Source organism: Streptopelia decaocto (genome assembly GCF_964273445.1).
Source record: "Streptopelia decaocto genome assembly, chromosome: 2".
Lineage (NCBI taxonomy): Eukaryota > Metazoa > Chordata > Aves > Columbiformes > Columbidae > Streptopelia > Streptopelia decaocto.
The window spans coordinates 159,959,748-159,982,744 of NC_138655.1; the positions used below are offsets into that span (position 1 = coordinate 159,959,748).

A 22,997-nucleotide genomic window follows, 5' to 3' on the forward strand; every position below is an offset into this window, starting at 1 on the left:
AGAAAGATGTCTGGGTGGCCTGCAGGCTGCATCCTTCCTTGTGGATAATTTTGTGATGAAATCCAGGTGGCTGGTTGGCAGCTCTTTCAGGCAAAGGTGTGGCATTTCTACCTGAGGGCCTCAAGACATTCACGTATAGCTGAAAAGGTCTGACTTGTCCCTTGTAGCGGTAAATCCTTTTTGAAAATCCACCCCCTAGACATCCTGATGTAATTACCCTTCAAATCCTGTTTTGTCATTGACAACAGGTGTGCTGAGTGGGAACAAGGACTCTAGGAACATTTCCAGTTGGGCACACAAGGGGAGAAAAATGAATAGATGCCTTATTGTTTTTTAAAGGAAAGAAAAAGCCAGATTCTCAGCTTCTGTGATCCATGCAGATACTTTACTATCAATGAATTTATGAAGATTAATGAAATAAAAGAAAACAACCCACAATATTTAAACTCTGAGAAATAATAAGTGGTATGCTAAAGATAGTAGAAAGGCCATGATGTTGTTCTTTTTGCCTTAGTAGGGTTGCTCTTTAAAGACTACTTGCTGTGGAATTGTTTAGAGCTCTTGCTGTCTGGTATTCAGTTCTAGTTTCTTTTAGTTTTTCTGTTGCCTTAAATATTTTGGTATCAACTTACTGACACCCTAAACAATCCAATTCCTTCTCAAGTCTTTGCAGTAGGTCAAACTTTACTATTTTGGGTTTCATATTGTTGATCTATATACTTCAGAAGAGACTGGGGGTGGGATTATTCTGTCCAAAATTAGGTACTCACAATGTAGATGTCAACAAACTAGCTAGTTGTTAAGAATTCCTTTACATTAATGGGAGAGAAATAGAAAGTTTTAAGTAGACAGTTAAAATAGGTCACACAAAGTGCTTTCTTCGTATGTCTGCCTCTCCCCACTGACTGTATAAAAAGAGACTTGAGAATGAGCTCATCTGTGAGTATGTGTCTTCTAGGTGACATGTCCTAGGTCACTGAAGGGTGCTTTCCTAAGTTCTGCTTATTCCTAGCAAGAGAGCCTCAGTTGACATGAGGAAAGTTCACCCTGCCTTTAATATAAATTATGAAGCTGGTGGACTATGCTTGGGAAGTTTTAACAGAGAAATAAGAAAATTTCACACCTTGTGTTGAGAGCCTAAATAAGAGAGATCGAGCATCAATTACATAATGACCTGTTCTTACATAAGCAAAATATATCCACCTAGCAGATTTGTGCCATAAACAGCTGTGAAATTCCCTTTCCTGGGGAAAACTTGGAAATGCAGAGAGAGTGCTCTGTGAGCTAGACTAAGTGGTCAGGGCTGGAGTACTTTTCTCAATGTCTTTTTTTCTTTTGCACCCTGTCATTCTCCTTCCATTATGTTTATTACTCATAGGGGAATATTCTTGACATCACTGGAAAGTGATAGGATAACTCTGCATGGAGTGGGTGACTTTGCTGCAATGCATTCAGTCTGCAAAAGCTCAATCGATCCTACTTGTTTTCAGAAGCTTTCAGATTTTTACACTTGTGTGGTATCTCGGTCATGGTGCAGGAGAAGGATGTGGTGGGCAGCCCTGACTAGACACTGAATTACGATTAATTAAGTGCTCACATTTGATCACCACTGGTCTAAGCCATTTAGGGTCAGCTTTGAAATTTATTGCTTTCCCTTCAAACCACTGGCATGCGTCCCAGAGGACCATAGCAAGGAGCCCAGCAGAGCAGGTTGTTTCTTTCTTTTGGGTGAGATCTCAATAACAGCTCATAACTGCCTTGTCAAGTCACTAAAAAATCTCTTTCATTTATCTTACATGGGTACACTCCGACATGCTAGATAACAATTCCACCCATTACTTGAGAAGATGAGGTTTGATCTTTTAAGCAGTGATTCTTTTACGCCTTGCTGGGTGTAGGCACCTCCTACTTGGAAAGGGCTGAGTATCTGTTTCTGTTGGTTGCTGACATTGTGTTGTGCACTTGGCACTTAAAATCTTCTTATGGTGTGATTCTCCTCACCATGTTTTAGGCCTCCATAACATCATCTACATATGAGCTAAGCTTTTAGATAAGGGAAAGAAATGGACATTTGTAGCAGAACATGTTTTGCTGGAGCTTTTCCAACCTGCCCTTGAAGTACTTATGATTCTCCACTAAGTTACGCAAAGTATCTACTGAAAGTTATCAAATAAATCCAACTTCAGAGATGATGAATTGCTGTCTTAAGTCATTAGCTGACCAAAACGTGGGGTTTTTGTCATGTGTTGAAACAGAAGCCCTTCTAGGATCTCTCATTCCATTTTAGTAACAATCAACTGATTTTCAGATTCTCAGACACTTCAGTATCTCTTCTGTTTCACCAAAGATGTTTAAAGATTTTGTTATTCTGGAGAACAGTATTTTTTTCTTTTAAGGGTGCAGCCCCCATACTGTTGGCTATTCTGACTTCATTAATTTTAACTACAGTAGCAAAGGCAGATAAAACAACAATGTGAAGCACCAGCATCTCTAATTTACTAATGGAATTACAGGATTTGGCTATCAGTGACATCAAAAGACTATGATAATTCAAACTTCCTTTCAAATCCTATATTTATTCTTTTTTTTCCCCAGTATGAATGGAAATAGAAATGCTTTATAGTCATTGCCCCTATTTTCAAAATGTTCATTTCTATAGTAAAACATAGCTGGTAGTACCTGTTTATGAGATGACTAGCCTTTTATTGGTAATAGGTGGACTCTGCACCTATGTATATCATACATGCTAGGAGCTCCTAAACCATATATACAGATTCTTCTGCAAGTCCAGGGCATAAGTTCACAGAACTGTTAGTTCTTATTACCTAATAAATATTTGGGTCTCTGTGGACAATATGAAAGCCTCAGTCCAGTTTTTGATGCAGGTTTCCATGACGACCTTAAAGGCAAAAATGAAGTAGATTTTCTTACTTTCTCTGCAAAATGTGAAAGAAAGGCAAGGAAATTATTTGCAGATGTTCTTGTCGCCTCTTCAGAAGTTCCTTTGAAACTTAGATAAAACAGAAAACATCCTCTCTCCAGTCCTCAAACCTAGTGAATGCCAGATTAAAATAAAACCGAGTCTTCAAATATTAGAAAGAGTGTATTCTAAAGGTTACCACTTCACCACAGGGTATCTGTCTACCTGCGTAATCAGCCATCTTCCGCTCTTCAGTTGTATTTAAATCGTATTTCTGATGCATTACAGTGGCAGAATCCAAGGACAGAATTCAATCTGCATAACAGTCTCGGGCCTTTCTGGACAGGCCTGCACACAGGAGTGCAAATTATCAAGAAATAATTTAAAATCCAATGTCTGCTAATGCATCCGTCTGGTTTTCGGTTGCTTCTGTTAATGGAGTGACTTTCTTTTTCCAACTCCTCAGTTCTGAATGTCACCATGGATGTTTGCTGTCCTGCTCAGCTGAGATCTTATCAGTCCCTCATTATTTGATAAACCAACAGAAATACAGTTAAGTAATTAAATTCAGTACCAGAGCAGAGCAAGAGTGACTGATCGAATGAGGATGGAAGAAAGCAGATCAGTTTAGAGGGAATTTTATGAATCATTGTTCTCCATTTAGTCAAGATCTGGACAAAGAAGACAAAGATTTAGGAAGAGCTTAATTCTCCTTTTTAGCTTTTTTTAATTGAAAGACTCTTTTTCTAGATGCTTATGTCTTTGACAGTATGTTGCAGTCAGTATAAAAATTGAGTTTCCCCTGGTTGAAAAAGTCATTTTACATTTGCCTTTGTCATTCTTTTATTTGCTTTCTGTCTCCGGTCTGTTGTATTTTCAGTCTTTTCTTCTTTGTTACATTTCCTCACATTCTCTCTGATAATTTAAATGATTTTCCAATATACCCTTGCTTTATTCTTTCTCTAATTGTTTGTGTGTCCTGTATCCTTGATTTGTTATTAACTATGATTCCTTTCTTTATAATTTTTTTCTTTCTCTTCTTTCAAACATTTACTTACCTGTTTTATTATGACACTTCTCTAGTTGTGAAGATGTGTCAGATGTGTTTATGCCCACGGAGGTGGTAGGTGGTGATGTGTAGGAAACCTAGATCAGACAAGAAGATTTTAAAAGGGGTCTCAGCATGCAAAGACTTAATTTACATTTGGAAATAAATCAGATGAGAGATGATTCTCTGTCTTTGAAATAAACTGGTGTGGCAGAGATCATTCCTATGGGGCTAAACTCTCATGCCTTCCTAAGCAGAGAGGTTGCACCTAAACTGCTATGGTTGTTATCAGAGGACCTCTGGCTGAGCTTATCTTTGGAAGAACCAGGTCTATAGGGTAGAGATAAGCTGAAGGGGGTCTGTCTCAAGTGATGGACAACTGGGGAAAGAAAATGAAAGTATATCTCCATGCTAAAAACCTGCTTGTACCTAGGGCATGAAACAAGACCTCTGTGTCACCAAGTTATCAATATCTGAAGCAGGATTGTGTTTTCAAAGGTAATGAGGATTGGATCCAGCCAAAGATTGAGACAGAGAGGTTCTCTTGAGTGAAAAACTGTCTGAGGCGTGATCATGGTTTGGACTGAATGGGAATTTTTGAACACTGGGTCATGGCAGGAGGTGCTAGGACAGAGCTAGTGTCACATAAGAAATTCTGTTGACGTCCTGACCACCTGTCTAGCTCCTTGGCAGAGACCAAGCAATGGAAGTCACAGATATGCATGATGCTTTCATCCATATAACTCAATCCCATCTGATGTCATGGATGAACAGTACAATTCATTGCTTTGTACCCCTATTGCTGAGTTCTCAAAAAGCCATTGGTTATTAACAACTCTGGTCATGGATTTTGCTACCTGGACAAGTGATCTCTGGAAGTAAACCATGATGTCATGTAGTCTCCAAAAAAACCCCAGACAGTTGTGCTTTTGAGAGACTAGTGAAAATCATGATTTCAGAAATGAAACAGACAGGTCCTTTTTCTCATTCAAAATAACCATCCTGTCTTTTCCTTTGGCTACAATTTAAGTCTTTGTAGCTATATAACCTGTTTCAGTAGTTCCCATGATACATGTCTTTCAGACATGTTCTTTGGCTTTATATTAAGTGTTCAAGACCATCTATAATAGCTGCAATCAAGGCAAATATAGTTGATCTCTGTTATGTGCAACCCAGAGTTAAATCTTGGTCTCTCTCTTTTCTGTCCATTTACGTTCTGTTTATGTTTGCAATATTTAAAATAATTTTCCTTTTTTTTTTCACTGCAGAGATCTGAGCCCTGATTTGAAGACCTCAACAAAAAGATCTGCAGACAGTGTGTGCTTCAGCCTTAATACTAGTGTTAAAAAGCAAAATTTGACTGAAGTTCAAAATTAAGAGAGAACATGGACATCATTTGGAAGATCTGCTTCTTCACCTGTGTATTGCTTCCCATGGTAAGGAGAGATATTTTTATTTGCATTGTACCAATTTAAATACATGTTCTCAAGGCCAGCACTTGCTAAGAGTGAAGGATCTGTTGTTGACACATATTCTGGCTTTTTCTGTGTGGCCTCATAAGTTATATTGAGACTTTTACAACCTCCTTCATGGGTGCAATAGAACTATGATGACTGCTTGTCCTGTAGAAGGGCAAGTCAATTCCTTGAGCAGATTCGTTCACTGTTTGTATCCAATATTTTTAAAATTATTATTATTATTAATAATAATAATAATAATGATGATGATGAGTCTTCTGTTTCAAATCCAATGGCTTAAGATTATTTTTTCCAGGCAGAGGGGATAAAATTATAGATTCCCATTAGACCTGTAAAACCTAAGCCTTGAGATATTTCAGCCAGTGCTTTTGAATGCCAACAATTTCAGATGGCGAATTTCAAGACACCATACGAGTGAACCTCTAAAGATACAGGCACTCAAACTCTATCACCACTTTTCTGGAGATCTTGGACTCCTTATGAAGATTACAGGGGTTTATGTTCACCATAGATCTTTATTTACTAAGTAACATGCCATCCCATGAATCACTCAGTCTTAACACGTCTGGGGATTGTAACTCTATTCCTACCCATTGTCCCCCTACTCATTGTGGCTGTATCTGGTTGCACATAAATGCTATAAGACCACTGAATAAAGTGCGTTTTATTCACTTTGTAACTGTGGGGATTGGTATACAATCCCTATACTAAACCTATCTTTCATTTCAGCTCAGTTTTTTGCTAGACTGTTGATCATAACTTTGTTTTTCATTACTTTTTGAGAAACATTGCACAGAGGGATACTGTGACAAACAGCAACAGTATTTAAATCCTCTGTCTTGTTCTTATTAATAGCCTTCTATAACTTCCATGCAAATGCTTTACAATTGCTTAATATATAGCTATTCTCACATTACTGCACTTTAATAGCCAGGTATTTAAAGGCATTCTTGACATATATTTTGGTTTTATTTTTAAATAAGAACTCTTTAATACGATACCAATGTGACCAGAGCACCTTTTAACAGTTTTCACTGAGTTTCTCGCTCATGTGTGTTGACTGTGTGACTTTAACAATACATTGTGATCAGCATGCAGGGCTTGTCTTTATTTTGGCACACAAAAATACACATTCTTTAATCTTCGGTCTTATTTAGAGACAATTTGAACTGACTGCATATTGGAAATGTAGCGTTGTTCAACTAAATTCTATAAAATAGGATTGTAACTGGTCATATACTTCTGTTCATCCAAATAATATAGTCCCTTACCATACAAATAGTTGGTGTTTGAATTTTCTTCTGGTGCATGACTCTTCTGACTATTGCCTAGAGTTCCTGGTCAGGTAGAAAGTATTACTTATTAACCAAGTGAGGATATTTCATTTATCTCTGAAGCAGTTAAACTAGACTTTCTCTAAGCTATTGGGCAGGGAAAAAACCTCCAACATTTAACCTGTTTTAGATGTTTATGTTAGCATGATATTCCTTGACTATAAAAGGAGATTAGCTCAAATTCAGATGCTGTGGCTTTAGACATACATTCTATTACATAAACATACCTTGTTGTTTCTGATTTGAGACCCAAAAATTACAAGTTTCATGTCTCAGTCTCTTAGGAGCTCTCATCTTGCACCTAAGCCTAGGACAGCCTCAATGTGTCCTCCACTCTAAGTGTTGGTGAGGTCCATTCTACACCAGGTGAGACTGGAAAGATGATTGGTAGAGCTGCTGAATTCCTGAATATGGAAATATATTTTTCAGACTGGAACAAAATTAATTAAATGGTCATATGAATGGAAAGGCAAAATACATTTTTTAAAATGACTGATGATCCTCAGTGTTTTAAGATATTTGGTGATCATCTTGGGACAGTAAAGTGTCTCCTTATTAAGAGGTGAACAATTTTAATTAAGGGAAATAAATGTGACTGAATATATCTCTTGAGCTTTCAGATGAATGACCTTCCTGGCAAATGCAGAAGGACAGCAAATTTCCAGTTCCTAGTATTTCAGGACATAAATGTGATCGCTGAGCTGGATAATTAGTGATCAGCTCCAGCTTTTGGAAAGAACAGCTCTCTAATGAAATACGATGAGGCAAACCAGAGCTAATAAGAACAAATATGCTTTTATATATTCTGTTTCTGCAATGTTTATGAGTGCAAGATTTACTGTAGTCTTTTGCAGGAACTCAGGTACTGAAGTTAATGATTTTACATACATTAACTTGTGTATTTGCACACTCACTTCTTTGGTCTGTGAATCGACATGTCTGTGACAGATATTGTATTGTAATTTGTGGGTGGTATTAATTCCTTGTTATATTCCATATAATACAATATAATTAATACAATATAATATTCCTTGTAATATTATTTTCATAGATTGAAGTTCAGGAATTATATAATATTATCTATGGTTCTTCCTTTGCTGAGACTCTTTTGTAATGCTTGTGGTAACAGATTTTCTCTCCTTTGGGACACACACATTCTCTTCAAACCACCCCCGATGTACTGTGCTGATGTCCTCAAATTGGTATTTTTTTGTCATGCAAATTTTAAGATTTTCTACCAAGGGAGTGGATGTGACTTTTAAAATAATTAGAGTAAATCTGAATGTCATCCTAGCATCCAAAAAGTTCCTGGAAAAAATATTTTACATTTCTTTTCCCCAAACACATCTGGTACTGCTCAAGAAATGTCCAATTACTCTCAAGGAGAACTCTTGTTCTCAGCAGTTGGGTTTCATCCCCATTTAGTGCCACACATCTCCATCCCTCACAGTCCATGTGTCTGCATTAGCTCCTGAATCTGTACACCTGCTCGGATGTGCCGTTTTTGGCTTCACCAATATGCAGACCTCTTGTATGCACAGAAAACCAAAGCAAACAGGCTAAAGTCTGCATTCATAAACAGGTTAAGAAAAAGCAAAGAAAAGACAAAGGGTATTAACAGAAAATTTCAGGTGACCTCGAATATAGATTCATACCAGACAACAAGAAAATAATATGCTAATAAATAATTAGAAATGGGAATGTTAAGCCAATTCTAATTGTCAGAGACCAGCGTGATTAGAATTTTCATGTGTGTAACAGGCTATTCTGCATCTGCCCATCACAAAGATATTTCACCTTCTTATTAATCACTTGGAACTGAAGGCAGGATCTAGAAGCATGGTACCTGCTAGGCCTTTTAGAGTAATCCTTGAGCTTTATTTTTTTCCCCATTTTAAGTGCTTTCTTAGCTTTAAATGTCTGTGTTGTTATTTTAGCTGGTTTTAATCCGCTTTTTATTAACTAGACGCTGCTTTTCAGCCACTCTCATTCTTTTGTTTGTTTTCTCTGAACATCTTTTATTTGTATATCAGTTTTCTTCATCCTACCTATTTTTTTTTGCTTTGAATCCACTTTCACTGCCATTTTGATTGATTTCTCGTTTTGTTCATCTATGATAGCAGTGGGCTTGATTTTTATAGGAAATATTAACAAAAGTCATCATAAAATTATTGAGGAGATAGGATCCTAAACCAACCTTCCTTTGTCTGGTTCCAAATGTACTTGAGAAACAATGAAATTCATGACTCACAATGTTGGCTTAGTATATGAACTGAATTTTAAATGTAACTGCAATGCAGGTGTTCTAACTGTCTGTAATAATTCAATCAGATGTATTTCTTTGGTTAATACTTGGAATTTCTTGTGGATGAATTTTTAATGTTGCTAACCTTCAGTGTTTCAAATTATAAGATATTATTTGTAGTGTTTTATTAGCTGGCAAACATGTTCACTGACTTCCTTTTAAAAAAAAAAAAAAAAAGAAAAGACGGAAAAGAAAGGTGTAAGTGATGCCTTTTTTATACCAACATTGAAGTGTATGAGAGTCATGTGGGCAAATGCAAATTTGGATGCATAGACAGCATCTCACAGATCAGAGAATGAAAACCTTGATCTGATTATGTTTTAGCAATTCATTAAGAGGCGAAGATAGAAACTAGACCTGTTTGCTCAGACCCTGTTTGTTGAAGGGGATAATATTTCTCAATCTTTTAAGGATGTGTGCAGTCTACAGAGCAGAGAGCTGCCTGTATCCTCCATTATTCATCTCTAGCTGTCACTTCCAGTGCCAGGCTATGTTCAAATAGGATCATCTACATTTCCGTCTCTGTCATTTTTTAAAGATGAGAGACAGTGTATTCAGACACACTGTTCAACTAGTTTCTCTCCAACTCTGCTGTGTTTCTTACAGCATTCATTTTCTGCTGCAGCCCAAATATGAGGTTCCTCAGGCACAAATATAGATGGTTGTGTTGATCCCTGCTCTTTAAGCAACCCATTTTTTTCCATGCAGGGCTTAATGAGACAGCTTTTAATGATTTTATTTGCCTTACGGTTTGTGATGTCTCATAACCCTATTAGAGAAGTCAAGTTCTCTGTAGGATTGCAACTGTCTTTAAAATAATGCACAATTATATGGGACTTCCCTGTTACTTATGTAATCCAAATAGAAACTTATAGAAATATAGCTAGGGAACTGCTGTGAATGTTCTCCAGAGGAGAAAAAACTCAGCTAGCCAAGACGTTACTGCTGCTGTAGCTTTTCCTTTTTAATATAAGGAGATGGTGCTGTGGGAAATCAGAATATAACAACCTCTGAAAAGCTTATGCTTTTTAAAAACAAAAAATTAAAAAAAAGTCTCAGGATCTATAAGACTGGGTAAGGTAGTTTCAAAGAGAAGGTTTAGAAATTCTGGTAAGGTGTATCACAAAAAGCATCTGAGAAAATCAGTGTTGTAAAACAGTAACAGTCTCCTTGATACCAACAAAATTCAGGCACCTTTCAGAGGCACAAAAATGAAGATCCTGGGTTCCAGGTGGTCCTTGGGCTGTCAGCTGGGTGGGATAGATACTTACAGAGAATGATAGAGGAATAGATATCTCAGGGTGATATCTCCTAAATCATAGAATGTCCTGAGTTGAAAGGGACCCACATGTATCATTGAGTCCAACTCCTGTCCCTGCACAGGACAACACCACAGGTCACACCGTGTGTCTGGGGACGTTGTCCAGTCTCTTCTTGAACGCTGTCAGGTTGGGGCTGTGACACCTCCCTGGGGAGCCTGTTCCAGTGTCCAGCACCCTCTGGGTGAAGAACCTTTTCCTAATGTCCAACCTGACCCTCCACTGGCACATCTTCCTGAGATTCTCTCGAGTTCTGTCGTTGGTCACTAAAGAGAAGAGTTCAGCCCTGGTCACCTTGTGAGAGGCTGGAGCCGCCATGAGCAATCCCCTCAGTCTCCTCTTCTCCAGGATGAACAAACCAAGTGACTTTAGCCGCTCCTCATACAGCTTTCTCTCCAAATCCTTCACCAACTTCATAGCTCTCTTGAGATACTGATAAGTCCCTAGGTTTTTCTGAGAAAGCCCCAGCATGCTGACACTCCTAAGATGCCTGAAGTTGGTGGGAGACCTTGATGTTGTGTTGATCCTCTGTCTATTAGACTGGCACTTGTAATCCCACACTGGGCACATCGGGTGTCAGTTATGGTTATTGCAGAAGTTAGAGAAAGACACACTTGATTAAAATGCTTTTGAGCTAATTAAGCCTATTTGCACAAAAGATTAATGAAAACCAAAAAAAGGAAGTCTAGAAATACACATATTCTACCACTCTGTGGTTCAGAGCGCTATGCAAAAAACACATGTACCTACATGCAACTTTGCTTATTTAGGCAGGCGAGATTTCCAGGTCTTAGAAACACATGACAACAGGTTACAAAGCAGAATAGAGTTGCCCTATATTAAAGTGTTCACTTTTTTGCCCTCTGCTAGTAGTAAGAATTTCTGTGACAGGTAAATAATATGATGACAACACTGATTTAAAGGGCGTTAATGTGATTCTTTTCCCTGCTGTTTTTGTATTCATGAGCTTGGAGAAGCATTGGATGAGCAGTCAAATAATAAATTGGGAAATTAAAAAAAAAAATAATTAGAAAAGGAACTCATTAAAAAAAATCAGAATCAGTGATTCTTTATGTTGCGTAGATATTAGTATCCAGCACCTGGAGGGATATTATTCAAGCTTCTAGCAAGTGTGCTGCTAGCTTGCTCCTCCTTGGGTTTGCTGCATCAGCAGCCTAAGAAGGTTAACTGTGGAGTCAGCTTGAAGAGATAGATGAGATGCAGAACCAAAGCATATTAAATGTAAGGGAGAAATTGAAGCAATTGAAGCAGGAAGAGAGGAAAATAATACGAAAAAACCCACATTTACGTCATGGCATTGTTAGGGATTTGGTCTTCTTTATGCTCTCCCGCCCCTCTCACCATGGCTTGTGCCATGAGGGCACCCTAAAATGCCTCCTAGCAAATAATGAGCTTAAATCAACTTCAATTTGCAACTGAAACCAAAACCAAACAACAGACCTAAACCAAATGATGGAAACCAATAAACAGCCAAGAGGTAATCCAAAATCAGTCAGCACTCTGAAAACATTTAATAAACTGCAGGTTAAATATTCCAGTTGGGGATATTGTTACCGTACAAACACACAAGAATGATGTTCTACAGCCTCCACGCACTCACTCCAAAGAGAAGCCTCTTTCACTCAATGGTACCCCGAAGAAATAATTGCCTGCCCAGGATGGGGCAAGGATTCACTCGATATATCCAGCAAAAATAATCACTCACCAAGGAAAAGGCGAGGGCTCTCAATCCCAGGAAGTCTCCTTAAACAGGAGGACCCCAACCCAACCATGGTCCCACTGCTTCAAGAAGCCCACTCAAAAGTTGGTCTTTGGTACAGGCTCCATTTGATAGCCTGATCAGATCTGAGCTGTGGTGATTATGAGCATGGTCCAGAAGCTTCTGGGCCTGGGGCACCTCATTGGATGGGGACCCTGTTTATTGACCATGGGTCTCACCCCTCCTAGCCTCCCAGCCAGGAGAAAGTGTATGTGACCAGAGTCACCGTACCCTTGGAGGGACATGACATGGGTTGTCATCATCAATCAGGGTGAGAACAACCAAGATGGGGCACAAAGGTGCTGAAGAGACATCAACCCTCTTATTTAAAGCTCTGAACTTTATCAGGCTGTGTGCAACTGCCACAGCTCATAATAAATAATTTCTTCTGTGAAATATTTTCTCCTGCTTTGTGCAGTGAATGTATGTCCTATGGCAAGAGCTGGGGTCTTCCTGAGGATCAAGTAGCTCTGCTGTAAGCCTGCCTGGGGGAGCACACAGGATCAGTGCTTGCTCCCGGGTTACACACCACAAAGCGCTCCAGATGAACCGTCCAGAGGTTGCCTATGCAATAACCATAGGGTTAGGAAGTAGACACAAAGCAGAGCACACAGTGCTTCGGGCTGCTTCCAGGGCTGCTTTTTCAAAGCAATAGAGACATGGCTATTTAATCAGAATCTATGAGGCCCATTAAAAAACACTGCCAACCATAAAGCCTGAGTGTTGTTATCATTGCAGTCCCCAAGGGCACAGAACCCAACTCAACAAAACCCTCTTTGTTTTTCTGGGCAAGGGGTGAATAGCTCACTCCAGGCTAGATTGTGCTCATTCCCCTGAAAAGAAAATTGAGTTTCTCTCAGATTTTTTTTTTTCCCATGTGGAAATCACTTAGAAGTGAGGATTTGGGAGATGTGGGTCCCCTTCTGTACTAAAATATGGTAATCTCTGTGATATATTTATTCCATGGCATATGATGTTAGTTGTGCCCCAAAACAGAGAACATCACCTTCTTAATGAATGGGACGTGCATCTGTGTTTTCCTGTGCATGTTAGAGCTGTATTGGGTACCTAACTGATGTCAGGAAATGTACTTAGGCCAGTATTTAATCATCTACATGCTGGATATCCAGGCTGAGATTTTAGCTTTTACTAATATGTACTAATGATGCTTCTACAGTCACTGGCAAGGGACAGGAACCTCTAGACATTAATATAACTCATCCTAAACCCCCCTAGTGCTCTCCTTACTGCAGGGTCATTAAAAATTAGCTTAGACTAGACTTTGTCTTTTTAAGTTTTTAGAAATCTCATCTTTATTGAGCAGTATGTTGTATTTTATGAAAGTCATGGGGATGATGAATAGATGCCAGTAAGTCTCTGTTGCCCACTTGATTGTTGTGCATTATGAACAACTTGGGACTCCTCTTCATAAGGTGGTTTGTAGCGTTATCACAAATGCTGTTTACTACCTGTCCTGGAATATGTTTTCAAAATCGAATATTGTATGTGTGTTCCTGTATGGGTGAGGGCAGATGCCAATGGATCATTGAGTCTGCAGTAAAAAAAGAAAAGAAGAGAAAAATTCATACTATTAAATTCTGTGAGATCTTTAAAATAAGAAGGAAGACCCATTTTAGAAAGAACAGGAAACATATTTTCCCCACATAGTAACGTTTAAAAAATATTTTATAGTATTTTGAGAGACTTATTCTTTTTGTTAAAGTTTAAATAATTTAATCTCAATTTCAAGCACTTTCTCCCTTTTATTTTACAAAATAACATTTCTAAACAAATAATGTTTTCAATACGACTTACCATATAGAAAGGGAGAACTTGATAACTCTACTCCCTCTTTTTAAAAAGGAAAAAATGATGCCTTTTTGTTTGTTTGTTTTCTATCAATATGGTTTAGACTATAAACTTAATTAACATGTTGTTCCTTGCAGGGAAATAATCTTTCAGCCAAATGTCATTTATGTCAGTTGGTGACTTTAATGGTTTCCCAGCTTTTGTAAGCACTCACGATTCCAATATACTTATATATATGTACACTTATGCTGAAAAATTCTGTTGAGGATTGCAAAGTGATAAAGATTTTGCTGTTCCTGGCCTTCCATGTAACGCATTCATGCAATGTCCTTTTCTGTCAAACGTTGCTCAGTTGGCTTCTTTTGGAGTGCCAAATTCTTATTAATTCTCTAAGAGTTTTAGATGGAAAAAGAAAGCACTTTAGCTTTTGTGTATTTTTTTCAAATGCTTTTTGTCCTACCATCTCACTCTGACTCAGCATCTGTGGCAAACGTGTGTTATTCAGGGGTTATTTAAGCTAAATACAGGCTGGTGATTTGATTGTTTGAAGAATCCTAAAAGAGTACATCAATAATTTGAGCCACTGGTATTTGCAGATTTGGGAAGGGAAAGTACAGAGATATATATTTTTAAAAATTATTCTTATATGACAGCCACATCTGAGTGTGTTACGTATTTTGACATAAAACTGGTTTAGATCTTTATTTTAGCTTTCTTGTTTTCTAAGGGCTTGCCAGATAACTGATAATGCAAAAAGCATATTGGATAAGATCAGAGATACTCTGAAGCTCAAGGGTATGAATTTGTTTACTTCCCCACAAATATTAAAATGGTGCTTTTTTCTTGCTGCCCTCTGGGTGAGCTGGTTTTAGTTATTATATCTCTGTTAGCAGGTTTTATGATTATTTACTCCATTACTTAAAAAGCATAACAAAATACATGTCATTTTTGCATTGCAATAGAAATGAGATTCTCACGCAATTACAGGCTAAGCTAGCCCATTTTAATTTCTCTTCCAGCAATGCAGATGTGCAAAATCTAAACCTTTTCGGCCATCGTGTGTTGTCTTTTATGTCTGAACTAATGCAGAAACACCAGTAGAAAAAATCGTATGCTAATTTAAAATAACCATTGAATTTCACTGCATGTTTTCAGTCTATCTGCTTTGAGATCAAAATTAAGTTACTATTCTCCCCATAACTGGCCACAGCTGTAGACATTCCCTTGCATATTCCATTTACAAAGCAGCTCCAGGAGAGCCACGGATTCTGTACAGGTAGACGATATTGGTGAGAATAGACTGTAAGATGCTGAAGGGCCTTTGATACCCTATTTATTTTTCCATTCCTCCAGGTTATCTATCAATATCTCCCCCAAAATCCTGAATGCTATGGGTGGTTTCAACTAAATTTGAAACAAGGACCACATTCTCAGGCAAATTAATTTTCTAACTGTTTCATGATAATATTTAGGCAAAGACAGAGATAATGTTAATTCCCTGCAGAAAAATAAACTTCAAGTTAAGGTTGAGCCTTGTTAGACAGCAGAGTATCCAAACAGGAGCTCATCTAGGAGACACTAATCCACATGATCAATGACTAAAGCCTTGTGCTACCACTCACAAAACTCGTCAGCTTTATTTATTCATTTATTTTAAATCTAACAGCTAATTCAGGTATCTGGCAGTTCAGGATCACTGGCAATTAGAGCATAACCTAAGGCACGAGAGCTTGAAGGTGAAGTGTTTTTAAAACCCCAGATTAGTGCCCGATTTGAGCAATGCTGCAGCTTCTTGTTTCTTACTTCTCTCTGTGTCAAATAATGAGACCAGATACACAACCCTGTCTCTAAAAGTTGTGGAAAAGATAAATCTGCTTAATGCCAAGGGATGTGCAAGTATTAGAGGGAAGGTACCAAAAGCAAGATGTGTGAAATGTGAGAAATTTGGTTAATATCAGTGTTGCGCTGTGGAGAAACACGCACTGGTGAGTTACCTGGAGATCTTTCCAGGGTTTAGGAGTTCTGTCAGACACTTGGCTTTCAGACATTCTGAGACCACTAATCTGGAAAAAAATATAAGAAAATAAAATAATGGGCTCTGTATTCAATCAACTTTTACAGCTCAACCCATAAGTGAATTCACTAGTCGTGTCTGAGTGAAACACAACTTTATTTCATCAGTTCATTGTGCTGAGGTGACGATCAAGCATCCCTCTTTTTCTGACTTTTTCTCTCACATTTCCTTTTACATGGCCTGGTATAGAGCTTATTCTCACCCATGATATCCATGTACGTGTACTGATAGCACAAGGTATAGCAGCCACGTACCCTGGGTGGTCTGGACAAGCACAGATGGGGATGGCCAAAGCACAACCCAGTGCCTCCTGATTTTCCATCACTGGTGTGAGGTCCCGCATAAATTCTCATCTGATTAATGCCTTCACGTCTGCATTGACACACTTATTCCTTCTCCGCTTCATAGAAGCTTATTTTTTTTTCTGTTTATCCAGCTGTTTACTAGCTGCATTTTAAACTCCTAGGGATTTTTACATGAATAAAAGGAGTAGATAGCGACCAGAAATGATAAGGTTTATTTTGCTTTGGTTTTCACACTGTAACCTATTTGTTACAACATCCTGCAGATATTTTATTATAGAACACAAATATGGAAATTTGACTTTTTTTCCCTTTTGTGTCTACAGAATTTTCCTGTAACTCTGTTAATGAAATTCAAAATAACACCTTGTGAATGACAGTATTTGAGAGGGAGGTCATCATGTACTGAGCTCAGCTCCCACTACATGACACCACTTACAATGGGAGGCTTTTGGAGGATGTTGAGCAATGTGAAGTGATCATCTTGCAGCTGTGTTCGTGGCTTTAGGAAAAAAACAAAACACCAAACAGCTGCAGAAGCTGGCAGATGCCATTGTGAAATCACACCATCAAAATTATGGAAGAATGGAATCCTGAGTTTAATGTAATGTAACAAAAAATAAAAAGAAAGTGCTTGCATTTTGGGGCAGTGGGTGTTATTCTGTTTATTTTTTTCATAAGTGAAAATGTGAAATATTTATATGTGTTGTCAAAGGTGTAACATAGAAATTCTGAACACAGCAATTCTGAGGATCAAATAAATGACAGCTATCATATATTGGAGTCACCCACAATAGCTCACGAGGGACAATATAAGATAGGTTCCACCAATTTTGCTTTCAAGCCTCTGTTTACCTTAAGTATGACAGCAATTTGTTCTCATGGCAGAGGGATCTTGTCTTTTTCTCTCTCTTCAGTGTGTATTAGACATACAGTATTTATGTATGTTAATGTTTTCTTCTGATAGCAGGAAAACCAAAGCAATCTAAAGTAGCTGCCCCCATTTCTGACCCTACCTTTCTCCATGGAAAAAGAAACAATCTTTCTATTAACTTCAATCTGAATTAAATTTAAAGATTATTGCAATTTAATGCCACCATTTCAAGGGCTCAGAGTTATACCTCTTTTTGTTGTATGTCGTATCACAATTTTGGAAATAAGTGGAGTTATGAAAATTCAGACCATTAACCTTAGAGGAAATGCTTTGCACATCTTTATTCTATTGCACATATATGGCTGCAGGGTGGAAATAAGGTCCTGCACTCCTTGAGAGTAAAAATAGTATACATAGTGGAAGTGATTTTTCTTTCTGGAGGTAGAAATACATTACCAGAAGATAAATTAACTTTTTGGAAGGAAAGGATATGAGTAGGAGCTGAAAATAAAGCTGTTAAGGTTAACAACTGAGGAATTCTGGTCACTTCAGGTCCTGTGCAGGCATTCATGTGGGGAAATTCATCCGAACCTGAGCAACAACCTTTTCTGAGGCTTTTGACTGACTAAGAACAACAATTGAGGAAAAGACAGAGACATGAACTCTGTGCAAAGCCTCTTTTCTGAGGCCATATTTCATGTATTGCATGGCTTTCAGCAGCTGCCACTGTTAAATATAGAGACAAAATTTGGCTTCACCATGGGAGCCCTCCAAATCAACTCCAAGCAAATGATAAGCTTAAATCACCTCTAATTCACAACTGAAAGCAAAACCAGATGATGGACCAAAACCAATGATAAGCAAAGGGTGCAGTTATCCCAAAATCAGTCAGCACTCCAACAACATTTAATAGACTACAGCTTTCATATATCAGTTGGGGATATTGTTACCACACAAGCACATAAGAATGATGATCTACAGCCTGCACACACCCACTCCAAAGAGAAGCCTCTCTCACTCGAGTACCCCTAAGAAATAATGGCTTGGCCAGGGTGGGGGCAAGGGCTCATTCAAGGATATATCCAGGAGACATAATCACTCACCAAGGATGAGGTGAGGGCTCTCAGCTCCAGAAAGTCTCCTTAGATGGTGTCCCACTCCAAGGGGAGGACTCCTATCACAGTCCCACTGCTCTGAGAAGACCACTCAAAGAGGGACTTTGGCAGGGGCCCCATTTTATATCCAGGACAGATCTGATCTGTGTCATTACGAGAACATTCCAGAAGCTTCTCTGGGCCTGGGGAACCTGGCTGGCTGAGGATGCTGTCTATTGATTGGAGGTCTTGCTCATCCTTCTCCCCCACCCAGCATGAAGGTATATGTGATCATAACCACCATGGCCCAGGATGGGGCAGAGGGAGGTGATGGTTGGCATCAACCAAAATGTGTATGTGAGGACAGCCACAGTGGGGCACAAAAGGTGCTAAAGGGACATCAACTGTCATATTGAAAGCTCTGGACCTTATTGGAGTGGGTGTAACTGCCGCAGGCTTGTACCGCTGTGATGCATACTACACTACGTCAAGACACATCAAGATGTGTGGGAATCTAGGATGGCTGAAAATTTCAGAACCAGGTATCAGTGAGGCTATAATGTTGTCATTGTCATAGATGAAGTAGGATCCAGGATTTTCAAGCCCAAACACATGATATTAGGCTCTCTTAGTCAACATAGAAGGACCCTATTAAATATGGCATTCATAAATACCCCAGAAGAATACCTTTTTTCTCCAGGACGCCAATTTATTGATGCTTCCACCCATTTAGCAAATTAAATTTGGGAAGAGATGCTTGAACGCATCAACCAGGACTTATTATCTTTAGTGTAGAGTAGTAACCTAAAACACTTGGGCTTTAAAGTTTAGTGTGGTTTTTTGTTTGTTTGGTTTGTTTTTTGTTGTTGTCGTTTTTTGTTTGGTTGGTTTTTGTTTTGTTTTGGTTTTGTTTGTTTTTTTTTTAAATATTGTTTTGTTGACACTAAAGAATTGTCTCTTGTTTAAATATGCAAAAGATCTGAGTCCCAAATGTCTGTGTGTTGCAGTCAGCTGCAAACAGCACAGCTGATATATCTGGACTAGATGATCTTTTGAGGTCCCTTCCAATCCTTAACTTTCTGTGATTCTGTGATCAGAGCCCCTGTGCCACCCTGTTCTGCATCAAGAATGTCCTTGTACCTGCCAGAGGAGGTGACAGGCTTAACACTTTAGATGCCTCCTCCGTGTTGTTGGGGCTGAGAATGACAGGACACGTACCATGAGGATATTAAAATCCTGAATCTGTCCTTATTCAGTAATATATCCCTTATCTGAGCAAATTTCTGTATAGTAACAGAGCAGAAAATGCTGGAGCAGAATCTGGGTCATGACAAGACTCTGAAAGTGAGACCTGTGGCTTATCTGTCAGGGTCTGAAATACATCCAAGTCCTGCAGGTTTATTTGGAATGAAGTCACCCTTTAAGGGGGAGATCTGTTCTTAGAAGAAGACTATCTCTATCAGCACACATTGTCCCTCCTTAAATCAAATCATACCCTGCAGTGATAGAGTAAAATACAAACCTGAGAGAGGGTATGTCATCTGACACTGTGTTTTGTTATTTCGTTTTGGTTTCTAGTAGTTTTACAATGTTATTTTTTAAAACCTCATGCATCTGAACTTGAAACCTGTTTGAGGTTCGGCTCATGAAATATAGTATAGTCACTGGTAGGATTTTGTGACACCTCATGAACAGTGCACATGTGATAAATTCATTGCTGAATGCATTTTATTCTGCTAACAGAGTAATTAGAGCAACGTCTGGGTCCCACCTCTCTCCTACTCGCATGATTGTCTCATAGACAGTCTATGTGCAGTTTATCTATCCTCATACCAAATCAAGCAAAGCAATCTGATAAGACAAACAATAGGACGAGGGGAAATGGCCCCAAGTTGTACCAGGGGAGGTTTAGGTTGGATATTAGGAAAAATTTCTTCATGGAAAGGGTTGTCAGCCATTGGAACAGGCTGCCCAGGGCAGTGGTGGAGTTGCCATCCCCAGAAGGGTTTAAAAGATGGATAGATAAGGTTCTTGGAGAGATGGTCTAGTGCCAGAGTTAGATGAACAGCTGGACTCAATGATCTTAAGTGTCTCTTCAACCAAACTGATTTTATGACTCTATGAAGGATAACACAGGGATAGGAGTCCCACTTTTTGCCAGAGATGGTAACATTCTTATATCTTAATTAATAAGAACTTTGAATTAGGGTTTATAATGGCAGAGTATTCTTGGTACAGTAATTGTTAAATAATAATATTAGCACACAAATTTTTAGGAAAGAAAAAAAAATTAAACCAGGAAATTTTGTGAAAGAGAAAGAGGGAGCTGTATGTCTGAGACACTTGCAGCTAGAACTGGTCTCAAATACATTCTTCCCATGCCAGCCCAATCCCTTTATACAGTGTGTTACCCTTTCAAAACACCATCTCTCCTTTTGGGGGTCCTATCCCACAATAGTGTGGGGAGAAAACAAAACAAAACAGGAGTCTTCAGAGTTGTTTTCTAACAGGGAAGATGTATTTGGGTGTAAGAAGGCTATACCTGGTCCACTGTTAGTAGGTAGCATTGCTGAATATTGTGCCCAGTGTGTGATTTGGACTGAAGATCTCATAACGCGTTGCTGCTTATTTCAGTTCTCCTTCCATAAAGTTGCTACTCTCAGCTCCTCAGAAAATGTATTTTTGTTAATGGGTCTGGATTTTTTATAGTGTGAAAAAAGAAAATCTCACTACATGTCACAGCTCATCTTAAGATGTTCTAGAGTTCAACTCTTGTGATTATAGAAGAGAATTGGGTGTGATTTTGTTTCTATATCTCTCAGGTTCCTGTGAAAATGTCAATTACTGCTGTCTGTCTATTGTGTTTTCACTGTGGCTATTACATGGGTCCCTGCTGATACTGAGTCTGGGCATGTGCTTCTCCTTTATGGCATATATGAAAGCAATATATTTTTATTGTTCTTTTGAAAGAGCAGGAATGGGGAATTGAGGTCCAAAATTGTTCACCACATATTCTTGAGTGGAGCACATTTGAACTGCATTAAAAACACAGAACATGGTCCCAGTTCAGAGCTGCATGTTCTCAGATTCTGAAAATATAGGTCATAGCGCTAAAGACAAAGGGAAAATCTCCCACTGCAAGGTATTATTTGTCAATATATATTAGTTGAGAAGTTCAGTCCTTTACTTTCATAAGCCAAATACTACAGACCATGTAATGTGGCTTCTTACATCCAGTGATGTCTAGGACATCTTTAAAAGGTATGAAATTTAAACTTACAATTGCCCAAGGCAGAAATATTGCATGTGGCTAAATTGCTATGAATCACAAATGAGCCAAATACATTTGCTGCATCAGTGGAGGGAATTGTGTTGGTGGAATTGATCACCATTTTGTCTACCTAGAATTTAGTTATTCACTGTCGTGATATAACTGCATATCACCAGAGACTGTGTTTTCTGAGAATTACATTTAAATGTTACTGTTAAAGAGCTCTTGCCAGATATTTAAATACTGATGATCAGCTGTGATTAAATCCTGTGTCCAATGGTGGTCCAATACTTCTATTGGTCTATAAAATCTGGGGTGATTAAGGCAGAAAAACACTGCACAGATACCAATTTCCAAGAAGGGTGGGGATGAGGTTCATTAGTCCAATATCTACAGCTGCACAAGTCACCTTGGGCTCTCACTTTAGTTCCTAGCAAAAGCAAATGCTGAGTCTAAATGTCTCTCTCCATACCATGTTTTTCACACATAACTTAGACCATAACCATGGACTGACAGAGTGTCCAAAACATTAGCCCTCTGCAAGAGGAGTGTCTGTTGATGCTCCTCAGCAGCACAACATTGATGAAGTCAAAAATACAGACATAAGGTATCAATTGTTGGACAGATAATAAGAATAGGAACCCTATATTATCAGATAACCTAATACAAGTAGCATTAGAATCAACCTCTGTAGTATAAACCCAGACTGAAGCATTACAGTGGTTAATAATTTTATACAGGAAAATTTTGGAATATTCTATCATTTGGAAAACTCAGTTGTTTCAATATCTTTTATCATCCTGCAGGATATGTTCATATAGCTAGACTTTTGCCTTTCTCCTTTCTTTCTCCTTTCTCCCTTCTCCCTTCTTTCTGCCTTGCTTCTCCCTTTGTCCTTCCCTTCCCTTCCCTTCCCTTCCCTTCCCTTCCCTTCCCTTCCCTTCCCTTCCCTTCCCTTCCCTTCCCTTCCCTTCCCTTCCCTTCCCTTCCCTTCCCTTCCCTTCCCTTCCCTTCCCTTCCCTTCCCTTCCCTTCCCTTCCCTTTTTGTCCTCACAGAGCAGACTGCATTACCTTTTAAAATTTGGATTCCAAAATAGTGAGATATTTCACACTGAAGTAAACTTTCCTTACCCCCAAAGCAGATTACTTGAATGATACCTCAGTTACTCAACTGATCAGTGCATCATTTTATATTGTATTTTGTGTTCATATCAATGTTAAATGGCTGTGAATGTGGCCTAAACATGGGAAAGCACAGCTACATGTGAAGGGTCTGATGGGGAGTGGCTGAGGGACCTGGGGGGTTCAGCTGGAGAACAGGAGCTGAGGGGAGGAAACCTTCTGATCTCTGAACTGCCTGAAAGGAGGCTGGAGCATGGAGGGGGTTGG

The 22,997-nt window shown here is 38.7% G+C and overlaps 1 protein-coding gene across 3 annotated transcripts in view; it reads left to right on the plus strand.

Annotated features, from left to right (window-relative positions):
- Nucleotides 1-22,997, plus strand: part of ADCYAP1R1 (ADCYAP receptor type I) — a 146,579-nt gene that overhangs the window by 27,355 nt on the left and 96,227 nt on the right. For all 3 annotated transcript variants that reach the window (XM_082045139.1, XM_082045140.1, XM_082045141.1), the window contains exon 2: nucleotides 5,237-5,404. In XM_082045139.1, the coding sequence (XP_081901265.1) occupies nucleotides 5,354-5,404 (51 nt within the window). In that variant the 5' untranslated portion in view covers nucleotides 5,237-5,353. The remainder of the gene's footprint in view (nucleotides 1-5,236; nucleotides 5,405-22,997) is intronic.